Genomic DNA, 12,454 nt, shown 5'->3' with positions numbered 1-12,454 from the left:
ACAGAAAAGCAGCAACTCTAAGCTGTGATTAACATTGATTGAACTTGTAGACTTGTATAAATTATTCCAATTCCCTACTCAAAAAAAAAATAGCCAGACTCTTCATGATCATGGTTCATTCCAGGGAGTGGCATGTCATGTTCTTGCTTTAATCTGACAGTGATAAACTGGTGTTTGCCCCACAACGTGCCACTCTGTGGATGGCATGGATGTACTGGAACCCATTGTCTGGTGGGAATGTCTGACATTTTTCTTTCTTTCCTCTGGCTGGGTTATTCTTTGTATTTGGAAACCTAATGCATGCTTTCTGATACTAGCCCTTCAACATGATATAAAATCTTTTTGGCTCAGAGAAGTCTTTAAATTAAACAAAAGTTGAGATGATTGGAATTAACTCGGTTATGCCAACAGTCTCCTAACAAATGTTTTTTAATATTTGGATTTGACTGCAATGCAAGTTTTCCAGGAACTCTATCTTTGTTCTGTTTTTAATAATGTTTCTAAATGACCCTTCAAGTTTGTGAGATTGTAGTGTTAGGTATTTTTTTTTATTTACATAGTCACATACCAATTTTGAGGATGATAAGTAATAGCCAAGATGATATGTTGTGCAACTTGATGTGCTACAGTTACGAGAAGAATGGTGTCCAGTCTTCTAAATATATTCCTTATATATAAGCACATAGAGCATATTTATATGTGGCATTGTGTATGTACAAAATATATGAGAGTTATGAATGTAGAAACTCTAGAACGTGACATTCTATTTTTACATTTATCCAACAGGCTCTTCCTTCTTAATATAGTGAATAAGTAAAGCAACAATTACCAAGAAATAACTGTACAGGTTTTATATCACACTGAGCTTTGGAAATTTGGATGTGAGTTTTGGTGGTTTACATCAGTGACCACTGGAGACTTAATATCCTTATTAAGGAAAGCCTTGGCCTTGATTATGGGCATCATTGAAAGCACTTTCTTTCATACAGGGTCTTAGTACTTCCTCTGCATTTCAGACACTTGACACACAGAGGTGAATAGGATAGCCCTTGGCTTCAAGGAATGCAAATTATAATCAGAAACAAAGATACACAAACAAATACATTCAATGAGATAATATAATTAACAGCTTTTTTATTTTTAAAAGAGTTTTCTAACAGCCAGCTTAGCACTTTAAGTTCAACTTCCAGTTGAGGCTGAGATAATTTAAGTAGCTAGCCCAAGATTACAGAGCTAATAGAAGAACTGGACTTGGATCCAGATCCGTTTAACCAGTGCTTTGATTCTATCCTGTATCATTCGTACATGTTCTGTAGAAAAGGGAGATGCAAAGTTGAGGGGAGATTGACCCTCTCGTCTTGAGGTAACAGTTGAACCAGACTCTGGGAATGGATAAGTAGAAGTTCAAAACTGGTCATTAAGTGGTGAGAGTATGTCTGGTGGGTGAATAGCATGGGGAAGGGTTGGAGAAATGTGCATAAGCAAGACATTTTGCAGATAAACAAGAAGCTCACTATGACAGGAAGATACAATGAAATTATTTATTCATTCCACAACGAACTGTTGAGTGCATATTTCCTGTGGGAGATTATTCTAAGTACTGGTAATACAGCAAAGTGAGTAAATGGAGACTGTCTCTTAGGAGATGAGAGTAGAGAAGAAATCTATCCTCAAAACAAGCAGACTTGTTCTGTGACTCATTAAATACCTGAACTATCAGTGGTGGACTTTTAAAAACATCTTTTTACTTTGTAATGGCACAAGTATTTGTGTGACTATATCCAGAATATTTTAAAGCAATCTCCAGACATGTCATTCCGCAGGGGGTGCACTGTAGAGAGATATTTACTCAGTATACAGTTGGGAATCCTAATATTTTGAGCTGCTTAGTAAGGAAAAAGCTGCCCAGAAGCAATAAGAATGCACATGACTTGAAACACCCAGACACTGGACAGGTATGTTTCATGACCTTCTAGAAGGAGGACTGTAGATGAGGTGAGGCTGCCAGTAAATGACTTTACAGTTTTTCTAGAGCTGAAATTCTACATGTTTCCCAGTGTGCACAGGAAATTCTATAAATTAGGGGGAAAAGGTAGAAGAAATAGAAAAAATAGTTTTTCATGCATTGATGTTACAAATACAGTTCATATGAATGGCCCAAGGACATCGATAAAATTAAGTGAAAATTAATTTAAAATAAGGAAAATTATTATAGCATGCATTTTCTTATCTGTTGAATGTTCTATTGTTTCAACATTAGAGTAAAAATGAAGACCCAGAGGATGGTTGTCACCATGTAGAAGACTTTGTCACAGCCAGTCTGTGATCTTTCTCTACTTCCCCAGCTAATGAAGTCCTCCTTTAAGTCACCAGACCCAGTAGATGATTCTGGAAGTTTCTAGTGTTAGCATGTTCATACAGGAACCTAGACCCCAAGACGCTGTATGATGTCATGGGTGTGTATGATGTCATGGATGTGTATGATATCATGGATGTGTATGATGTCATGAATAAAAGGACAGTTATTACTTCTACTTTTTAACTTAAAAATGGAAAATGAAATAATTGTGACCAGTAATGAAAATATTAGCGTTCCTTGCCTCTGGCTTTTAGGTTTTGCAAATCAGTCAAGGTGAGAGATTAGATTTTTTTTTTCCATGCTAGCCTACGTTATTAAACATGAGGCTAATAGGATTTTACTTTCCTCATTGGGATTGAAAAGTCACTACTTGAAGATTGTAATGTAGTAGAAGACAAGCTCGCTGAGGACAGGGGTTTTGTCAGTTCTGTTCATGGCAGTCATCAGCGCCTAGAGCAGTCCCTTGAATCAGTAGATAGTTGATCGATATCTGTGTCATGTGTACATTAGAAACTGCTCAGAGGCCGGTAGTAATCGCAGCACTTTGGGAGGCCAAAGCAGGTGGATCACCTGAGGTCAGGAGTTCAAGAACACCCTGGCCAATGTGATGAAACCCCCTGTCTACTAAAAATACAAAAATTAACAGGGCATGGTGGCGGCCGCCTGTAATCCCAGCTACTCGGGAGGCCAAGGCACAAGAATCGCTTGAACCGGGAGATGGAGGTTGCAGTGAGCCAAGATCGTGCCACTGCACTCCAGCCTGGGCAACAGAGCAAGACTTTGTCTGAAAAAAATTTTTAAAAAAACAAACTGCTCAGAGACTTTTGGGAACACTGTGTCACCTGACGTTGCTAGAAATAACCCACTGAAATGATAAGGGCTGTTAAATCTCGGCCTCATTTCTTTTAAGTGATGTAACTTGTCTTCTATATATTCAGAATCCTTACACAGTTTTAGGAAACTCTCAAATTTATGACATGATTTAAGTATATCCTTAATATGCATCTGGAAACATTGTTAAAGAGCAGAATTTCCAGCCACGTGAGGCTGTCGTAAATGATACAGCCCACAGGAAGTTGACTACGGATGTCTTGTCATCTGACCCATCCCCTTCTACATTTCTGACAAGCAGTCAGCTACTTTCTGAATAATCCCAGTGACAAAGGGCTCACCCCCTCAGAAGGCAGGTTACATCACTGTAGGAGTTCCGTAAACACTAGCCATCCCTGTTACATAGAACTAACATCTCTCTCTAACTTCTACTCATTCAATTTCCTCCTTCCTTGAGATCAACACAGAGAATGTCAACACCCGGTCATTCATGAGACCACACTTCAGCTCTTTGAAAACAGCTACTGTATTTTATCTTACACTTCCTTAGGCTGAACTCCACTTGGTCTTATAAAAACAATAGCAGCAATAGCTACTGTTTTTTGTGCATGTACTTAGCCAGCACAAAGTCAGTTTCAGGCATTTTACACTCATTGTGGCTGATCATCACACTAACGTTAGAGAATTCATTAAACTCACTACCATATAATGCAACTAAGATCCAAAAATGTTAGGTAATTAGCCCCAAATCGTAAGGCACATTCAGTGGATGGGTGACCTGGAATTTAAACTCTGTCTGCTAGATTCCAACATCTAGAATGTTATTTCCACTTAAGTAACTATTTATACAGCAACTAACCCATCCAACAGCAATTTATTGCCTAAGTCAGGCACAAATGGAAATAAGATGGATTTCCTTTCAAGTAGCTCAGTCTAGTGGGGCAGAAGACACATAGTTACAAATAACTTTAATATAGTATGGTAGTTGATATTGAATCCCACCTCCTCAACTTGTGAACTATAGAAATGTGGGCAGTCTCTTTGTAGTTCACTTTTCGCTGATGTAAAGTAAGCATATTAATCATCTACTTCAAAGGGTTTTATGAGGATTGAGTGGGACAGTACAGGTAACATGCTTAATGTGCTCCCTGGCACATAAAAAGTACTCAGTACATGACAGCCTTAACTCTGTATGCACAAGATGCCCTGGAATCACCAAAGAAGGATGCCTCATCCTGCGTGGAGACAAGTGGCAGGGAATGGAGAAAAGCAGGCCCTGTGGGGAGGTCAGGGAATGCTGTTCAGGGGCAGTTACATCTGGAGGTTAACATTTGCATTGAGTCTGCAGAAGATATCAGGACTAGAGGGAGATGGATGGTTTAAAAGTTGGCAAGGTCTACGTTGTAGCGAGTGCTACAAGTCATGGTGTAGGCTTTGCAATTCTTCCTGTATTCAGGGTGTAGCTGAGAGGGCAGAGGTCACTGAACAGTTTTAGGTTAAGCGGTTGGGTCTCTTCTGGATGGCTTTTTAAGGCTGTGTGGAGGAGCATGGATCTGTGGAAGACTGGAGATGAGAAGCCAAGGGTAAGAGGTTTTCACAGTAGCCTCAGTAGGAAAAATGAAGGCATTTGTACCAGCATAGAACAGGAATGGAGAGGATAGGGCCAACTGAAGAATGGAGGCAAAAACAACAGGATGTTGGAATAAAGAGAGGGGGTTGAGAATAAGTCTCCTGTTTTGGCTCAAGTTATGTAGGTCAGGTGGTGGCACCACCAATGAAGGGAGAATAAGGGAGGTGGCAGGTTTAGAGAAGTCTGTGAGGAATTCTGTACTGGTGGAAGTTTCATATGTTGAGTCTGGAGCTATGAAATACATGGGCTATGGATACAGGTTAGAAATTCTCCAGCATCCAGCCTGCAAGAGGCTACCTGGGCACAGGTGAGGGATGAGAAGCAGACGGGCAGAGAGAACCCTGGATCTGCCTACGCTGATCTTAGATTTTACTAAGCCCAAAGTCATCCACATTTGCTGGGAAGGATGTGCACTAATAATACAGCCTTCCTAGATTCCCATGCTTAGATAAACTAATGACCTGGAAGGGAAAAAAGAGGAAACTGTAGCTTTATAAAAGAAAGAAAATATATTAGAAATGCAATGACAAAGTCTCCTGGGAGAAATGGCAACCTTACCTTAAGAACTGTAGTGAGAGGTTTTGGGGATTTTTTTGTTGTTGTTGTTGTTGTTTTTTTTGCATCAGATGTGTTCTATCCAAAGTTTTGTGTTTAAATATGTACTTTTCATTGTTGAATTACTTCCTTACTGGCTCCGGTTTCTTGCTGTCACCAAAATGGCAGACATTTCTTCAGAAATCTTCTTAGAGGTACTTCTTAATATTAACCCAAGTAGAATCTGTAGACTACCTAAGACATTTGTGATGCCACAGGCATGAAAAGAGGATAAACTTTGGTGTTAGATTAGGATTTCAGTTATGAATTTGCTGCATATTATCTGTGGACTCTTGGGCAAATTAGTGCCTTATTTGAGCCTTAACTTTCTCAGCTGTAAAAGGAGGTAATAAGTCTACTTTATGGGCTTAATTCTAAGGATTATGTTAAATAATGGATAAAATGCATCTGACATGTGATAGATGCTCTACAATTATTGGATGCTATACTAACATTACCACCCATGTTATTATTTATTATTTTTCAGAAATTTGGTCTTTAGGAATAAACTTTTATTATAAGTCAGTTGATACTGATGATGATGGTGATGATGATAGAAAATAGTTACATATTGCTTTACTCTGTGCCGGGCATTATTCTGACACTTCATGTCTCTTCACAGATCTGATCCTTATAACTGCACAGTGAGGCAGGCTCTGCTATCATGCCCATTTTACAGATGAAGAGACTGAGATTTAGAGGTTATATAACATGCCCAACTGATTGGTTTGGGAATAATCAAACTGAGATTATAAATTCTGCATAATTTGTTTTTACAGCCCTCTAAAAGGAAGCCTTGATCGTCGGCTTCTCATGTCCGTATTTGGATGTTTCCAAAATGTGTGCAGAACATATGCTGATTAGGGGAGTTAACAGAATTTTCTAACATTAGCTAAGATGTTTTCAAAATTGCCTTAATGCTCCACTAACAGTGTGACACTCTAAATAATGTTCTGTCTAATTTCAGCCTGTGAAGTTGAAGCAGGGAAAGTATACCAGGTCTCCTCAAAAGAGCATATGCAGCCTTTCAAGGAAAACATGGAACAATTTATTATTCAAGGTAAATTCCAAAGAGATGTGTTATGTTTTTCTCCCCTTTCAGCAAAAAAAAAAAAAAGAGCTACAAGGCATTGTTTAAAAAATACATATTGCTTTAAAAGGGCTTATTTTGACATTACAGAAAAACAGATTAAGTTGAATTATGAGTCACAGGGTTGTAAGAGGCTAGCAATTTGATAAACATGCTGTTTTGTGGATAATGCTCATTATTAATGTTTGTTTGCTTGCATGACAGTATATACACTAGACATTAGTTAAAATAGCTCATCTTTTAAAAGACATTAACAATTCTGTGCTTTTTGTGATAGAAAATTAGATAGTATTATTTTACATTTTAATTGTACTGATGAGCTCATTTCAACCTGGTATTTATTTGGCTTGTCAAAACATTGTACCCAGGGAACAAACTATATTGATGTTGTTCGGATCTTCAGAGCATTATTTGCAGTTTTTTTAATGGGATACGCCAATACCTCTGGATATTCAACACCTGTCTTCCAGGGAGCTTAAAAACATTATAAATATTATCTCATGGACTCTTCCTGCATTTCTAGGAGATAGGCAGGGATGGAAAATTTTAGAAGATAATAAAGAAAAAAATTTAACAGGAAAAGAAAGCATCTATTAAGTCTTGATGTTTGAAATCACTGAAACTTATAATTATATCAAAGCATTTACTACTCAAAATATTTCAACTTTGGAATGTTCCATCTCTTCTAAAAATCAGATTTATATCATGCCACGCTCTGGGAGAGTTCTTGCTGTTTCAGGAATTCTCCTAGAGGCTGACATGGCTTGAGACTGAGGCCAAGAACACTCTGAAGATTGGCTCCATACTTTATTTTGTTATAGGTTGTTCAAGCATCATTAATGATGATTTAACAATGAATTAGTCATACTACAATTTGATTAAATATTAGGCACAGCTTTTTTAAGATGGGAAAATACTATTTAATCATTTAAGATAATTGTGAAGATTGAAACAGAACTCTGGTGAAATTCATAAATCACGTTGAATGTCATTTTCAAATTCTGAGGTCTTCATAACTTAGAGTGGAAAATCTACTCATTGATTCTTAACCGAAATCATTAGTCCTGTAGTAAATATTAGGGAACATTGTAAACTCATCCCACTCTTAGTAGTGAATAAAAGTGAATCATGCTTTTTCCATCTAGTGGGGTTGTGGAATCAAGAATATGTAGCACATTTTTAAAAAATGTAACAGGAAATAATATAGGTAAAAGCATAGAATATTCATTTTTGTCTTATAAGAAGAAAGGAATCCTTAATCCTAGGAGGATTTATTCAAAAAAGCAATCAAGCAATTTGCTGGATTTCACATCCAAAATGTAAACAAATGTCACTCTTATTCTTGGTCACATTATATGTGATTTATTATATAATATTTTGAATCTGCAATTTATAGACCAGGCATTGAGACTACTGTTTTCCATGCTGAATAGTGAAATTATGTTTTGCAACACATTTGGAATTTAGGAATTGTGCTTTCAAAACACAGATGATCAGCCAAATATGATATCTCTGGTAGTCATTTATAATGATTTGAAAAGCAGTTAGAGGTGTTTAGGATTTGTCTAGTAGTTCCCTGGTAGGAAAGACGGGATTGCCCAGTCATACTAACTGTGTAAGTAAGTATCTCTTCAGATTTTAACAACCTTACAGGTTTTTTTTTTTTTTTGAGACGGAGTCTCGCACTGTTGCCGGGCTGATGTCCAGTGGTGTGATCTCAGCTGGCTGCAACCTCCACCTCCCAGGTTCAAGTGATTCTCCTGCCTCAGCCTCCCGAGTAGCTGCAATTACAGGCACCCACCACCACGCCCAGCTAATTTTTTGTATTTTTAGTAGAGACGGGTTTTCACTCTGTTGGCCAGGCTGGTCTTGAACTCCTGAGCTTGTGATCCAGCCTCCTCGGCCTCCCAAAGTGCTGGGATTACAGGCGTGGGCCACCGTGCCCAGCCAGGAAGATCTTTTAACCTCCTTATTATGAAACTCAGATATTAACTTTTTTAAAATACTTCTCCATGTTAAATGAAAACAATGTTGTAAGGATACTAACCTATATACTGTATTCTTAGAAGTAGGAAATGCTTCACCTTTTTGCCATTAAGTTAAACATGATGAGTCTTCATGGCACCTCTTCCACTACTTTCAGTTGCCTTTTTATTTCTTCTTTGCATCTGTTCGAGTTTTCTGTTTCTTTGTTCATTTAAAAATTCTTTTAATGCTTTCAGTATGCCCAGCTATTCTGTTGGGTATGACTTACAGCAGTGAATAAGAAAATGTATGCGTCTTAATGGACCTTACATTCTGCATTACCTGGAAGACAGGTGATAAAAACAACATAAACAACAGAAAATTTTTTGGAAAAAAACCTATGTACATCAAATGTATGTAGATCAAGTGTGTCAACAATATGAAAGAATAGAAGTCTCACTTTAAACATAGTCACTCTCAAAGCTGTTTTCAAGAACATGTAGGGAAACAGTGGAGTTCCGAATATGTTTCCTGTTCTAGTCCATTTTCACACTGCTATAAAGAATTGCCTGAGACTGGGTAATTTATAAAGAAAAGATCTTTAATTGACTCACACTTCAGCACGTCTGGGGAGGCCTCAGGAAACTTACAATCATGGCAGAAGGCGAAGGGGAAGCAAGGCATCTTCTTTACAAGGTGGCAGGCAGGAGAAGTGCTGAGGGAAGGGGGAAGAGCCCCTTATGAAACCATTAGATCTCGTGAGAACTCACTCCCTATCATAAGAATGGCATGGAGAAACGGCCCCCATGATTCAATTACCTCCACCTCGTCTCTCCCATGACACATGGATTATTGGGATTACAGTTCAAGATGAGATTTGGGTGGGGACAAAAAGCCTAGCCATATTATTTCCCTTAAAATACATTTTTAAGGCCAGGCCCAGTGGCTCACTCCCATAATCCCGGCACTTTGGGAGGCTGAGGTGCGCAGGTTACATGAGGCCAGGAGTTCGAGACCAGCCTGAAACCCCATCTCTACTAAAAATACAAAAGTTAGCCGGGTGTGGTGGTGCACACCTGTAATCCCAGCTACTCAGGAGACTGAGGCATGAGAATCACTTGCACCCGGGAGGCAGAGGTTGCAGTGAGCCGAGATTGTGCCACTGCACTCGAGCCTGGGCAACAGAGCAAGACTCTGTCTCAAAAATTTAAAATAAAGGTAAATTTTTAAGAAGATAGCCAATTCCTTTGCCCCCATGTTTCTTCTAGTTTATCAGGACATGATTCTAAAATTAAAATTATAAACTAAAGAAAATGCCATCTTAGCACAAATAAATGCCAAATCTTTGCTTATAATTAGGCTTTCATCAATAATAGTATTCTTACATCAGCCTCTGTGCTTAGATTCATTTATATGGGTATGATTATATTTTTGTATATACAAGCAAGGTCTTTTTTAATGTGCCTCATCCTCAAAATATAAAATCTCTTGAACAATTCCAGAAGCTATGCCCAACACTGCCCAAATGTCTTTATTGCATTAGCTCCCTCTGTATAATAGAAACATCTCTTATCCCTGTAATTCAGCTATTGTGTGGTCTGTGGTCCACACTCTAAGAGTCTTATGACATTCATCTAGCCCTGCAACCCATTCAATTTTCCCTCCCTATCTTCCTAGTTCTACTGAAGCCAAGATTTCATGGTCTATGTTTAAACACCTCCTCACTGGGAACATCTCTCACCTCTGCCCTAAAATAGGCAGATTTAGAGAATTTAGCCCTACTGTCATAAGGCATTCATTGTTTGTAAAGGTGCTAGATATGTACCCTCCTTGAGAGAACTGAGAATATACTCACTCAAAAATTGTTCTGACGGCCACCTGGCTTTATATTCTTCATAACACTTATCACTGTCTGCAACTGCATCATTTATTTGTCCGTCAATAGTATAAGCTTCATTAAGAAGGCAGTTTTGCTTTGCTTCTTGCCATACCCCTGTACCTAGAACAATGCACAGTATAGCATACACTGTCTTGCTCACCAGGCATAGGTCTAGCAACCCTTGTTAAGCTCATCTCTTTGCTTTCTCCATATTTGCACCACAATATTGAGCAGCTGATCATTTTTGTATGCAGGAAGGTCCTTAAAAGGACACTGACTAGTATCACGTTAAATTCATAAACCCACTGACAACTCAGTTTTTTTCCTCAACAATGTTACTAGATTTCCCTTGCAAATTTAGCTTTCTCTGTTTCTGAGATTTGTTTATATCATCCCTTCTCAAACCTTTGCAATCTTCCTGTTCCATTTACCGATGACTCTAATGATAACCTCACCTTATACCTCGATGAGAAACAGTTACATGATTATACAGAAGCTCCCACACCTACCCACCATTACATCTGCAAACCAACAGCATCTGAATCTGTATTTTCTGTGCATCTTTCACTACAAGAGAAGGAAAACCCTGCTCTCATTAAAGGCGGATCTTTACCCACATGCTCCGGACCTGATACTTCTATTTTTATCCAGGAATCCACTCCTAGAGTTACCTCCCCTTCTCTCTCAACTTCAGTTGTACGTTTTCCTTCTGGGCTTGATTCCTTCAACAGCACTCAGATGTACTCTATCTTACAGAGTGTGAAACCATAAGAAGGGTGCTAAATATACACCTATGGAGAGGACAAGTCTTTTTAGTGACTGTTAATACTTGATTATTAGAGGAATGATTGGGGGGTGAGAGAGTTTACGTATGTTTATTGCGGCACTATTCACAATAGTAAAGACTTGGAACCAACCCAAATGTCCAACAATGATAGACTGGATTAAGAAAACGTGGCACATATACACCATGGAATACTATGCAGCCATAAAAAAGGATGAGTTCATGTTCTTCGTAGGGACATGGATGAAGCTGGAAACCATCATTCTCAGCAAACTATCGCAAGGACAAAAAACCAAACACTGCATGTTCTCACTCATAGGTGGAAATTGAACAATGAGAACTCTTGGACACAGGAAGGGGAACATCACACACTAGGGCCTGTTGTGGGGTCGGGAGAGGGGGGAGGGATAGCATTAGGAGATATACCTTATGTAAATGACAAGTTAATGGGTGCAGCACACCAACATGGCACATGTATACATATGTAACAAACCTGCACATTGTGCACATGTACCCTAGAACTTAAAGTATAATAATAATAAAAAAAATATATATATATATATAAGAGTTTAAAGAAGGAAAAAAACACGACACGAAGAAATGGACACAAGCAAATTGGTAGTTGCGTCGTGGGAGGGAGTAGCATGTGATGAGGCTGAACGTGTATTCCTGGCTGAGGGACTTAGGCTTCATCCAGAAGTCTTGGGGAGCAGAAGTTGCTCTTGGGGAGCAACAGTTTCCCAATGATCAAGGGATCGGTGGAGGCAGATTGGACTTGGAAGCAGGAGACCACTTATAAGATCGTTATGGTACGCTGGTAAAGAAATGAGAAAGCCTTGGACTAAGGAAGTGGGGATGGTGCTGAAGAGAGAATAGCAGTGATGGTATTGAAGACAGAATAGCTGTGAGGGATAATAATAAGACAGAACCAAATGGACGAGGAGATGATGGATAGGTGTCTAGATTTTAGGTTTGAGTATCTGGGTGAGTGGGGGTACTAATCACTGAGATAGAGAATATGCATAGATGGAAAGATTTGAATGGTTGGCATGGTTACCCATATGTAAACACGCAAGTGGGCATGCCCAGTGGACAGGTGGGTATATGAGCTGAACTTGGCATAGAGATCTGAGATTGAGGATTGGACATCATAAGCAAGGTGATTCTTGCATGGATGTGGTCACCTAGGAGGTTAAGAAAAAATAGATCCACGGATGGTATTCTGGAGGAGAAAAGCATTTTTAGAATGGACAGAGGAAAACCAGGTGTTAGTAGTCAGGTAGATAGGAAGAAAATTGGCAGATGATTTTGTTACGGAAGCC

The 12,454-nt window shown here is 38.8% G+C and overlaps 1 protein-coding gene across 5 annotated transcripts in view; it reads left to right on the top strand.

Moving 5' to 3' along the window:
- The window catches only part of FMN2 (formin 2), a 391,989-nt gene that overhangs the window by 263,503 nt on the left and 116,032 nt on the right, over positions 1–12,454 (top strand). For 3 of the 5 annotated variants that reach the window (XM_063594698.1, XM_055098105.2, XM_034949691.3), the window contains one exon: positions 6,382–6,474. The exons of the other annotated variants lie outside the window; for them this stretch is intronic. In XM_063594698.1, coding sequence (XP_063450768.1) covers positions 6,382–6,474 — 93 coding nt within the window. The remainder of the gene's footprint in view (positions 1–6,381; positions 6,475–12,454) is intronic. 5 annotated transcript variants of the gene reach the window in all.

Source organism: Pan paniscus, chromosome 1 (assembly GCF_029289425.2).
Source record: "Pan paniscus chromosome 1, NHGRI_mPanPan1-v2.0_pri, whole genome shotgun sequence".
NCBI lineage: Eukaryota > Metazoa > Chordata > Mammalia > Primates > Hominidae > Pan > Pan paniscus.
The sequence above is the reverse complement of the archived record's forward strand: the minus strand, read 5'-3'. Positions and strand labels throughout refer to the sequence as shown.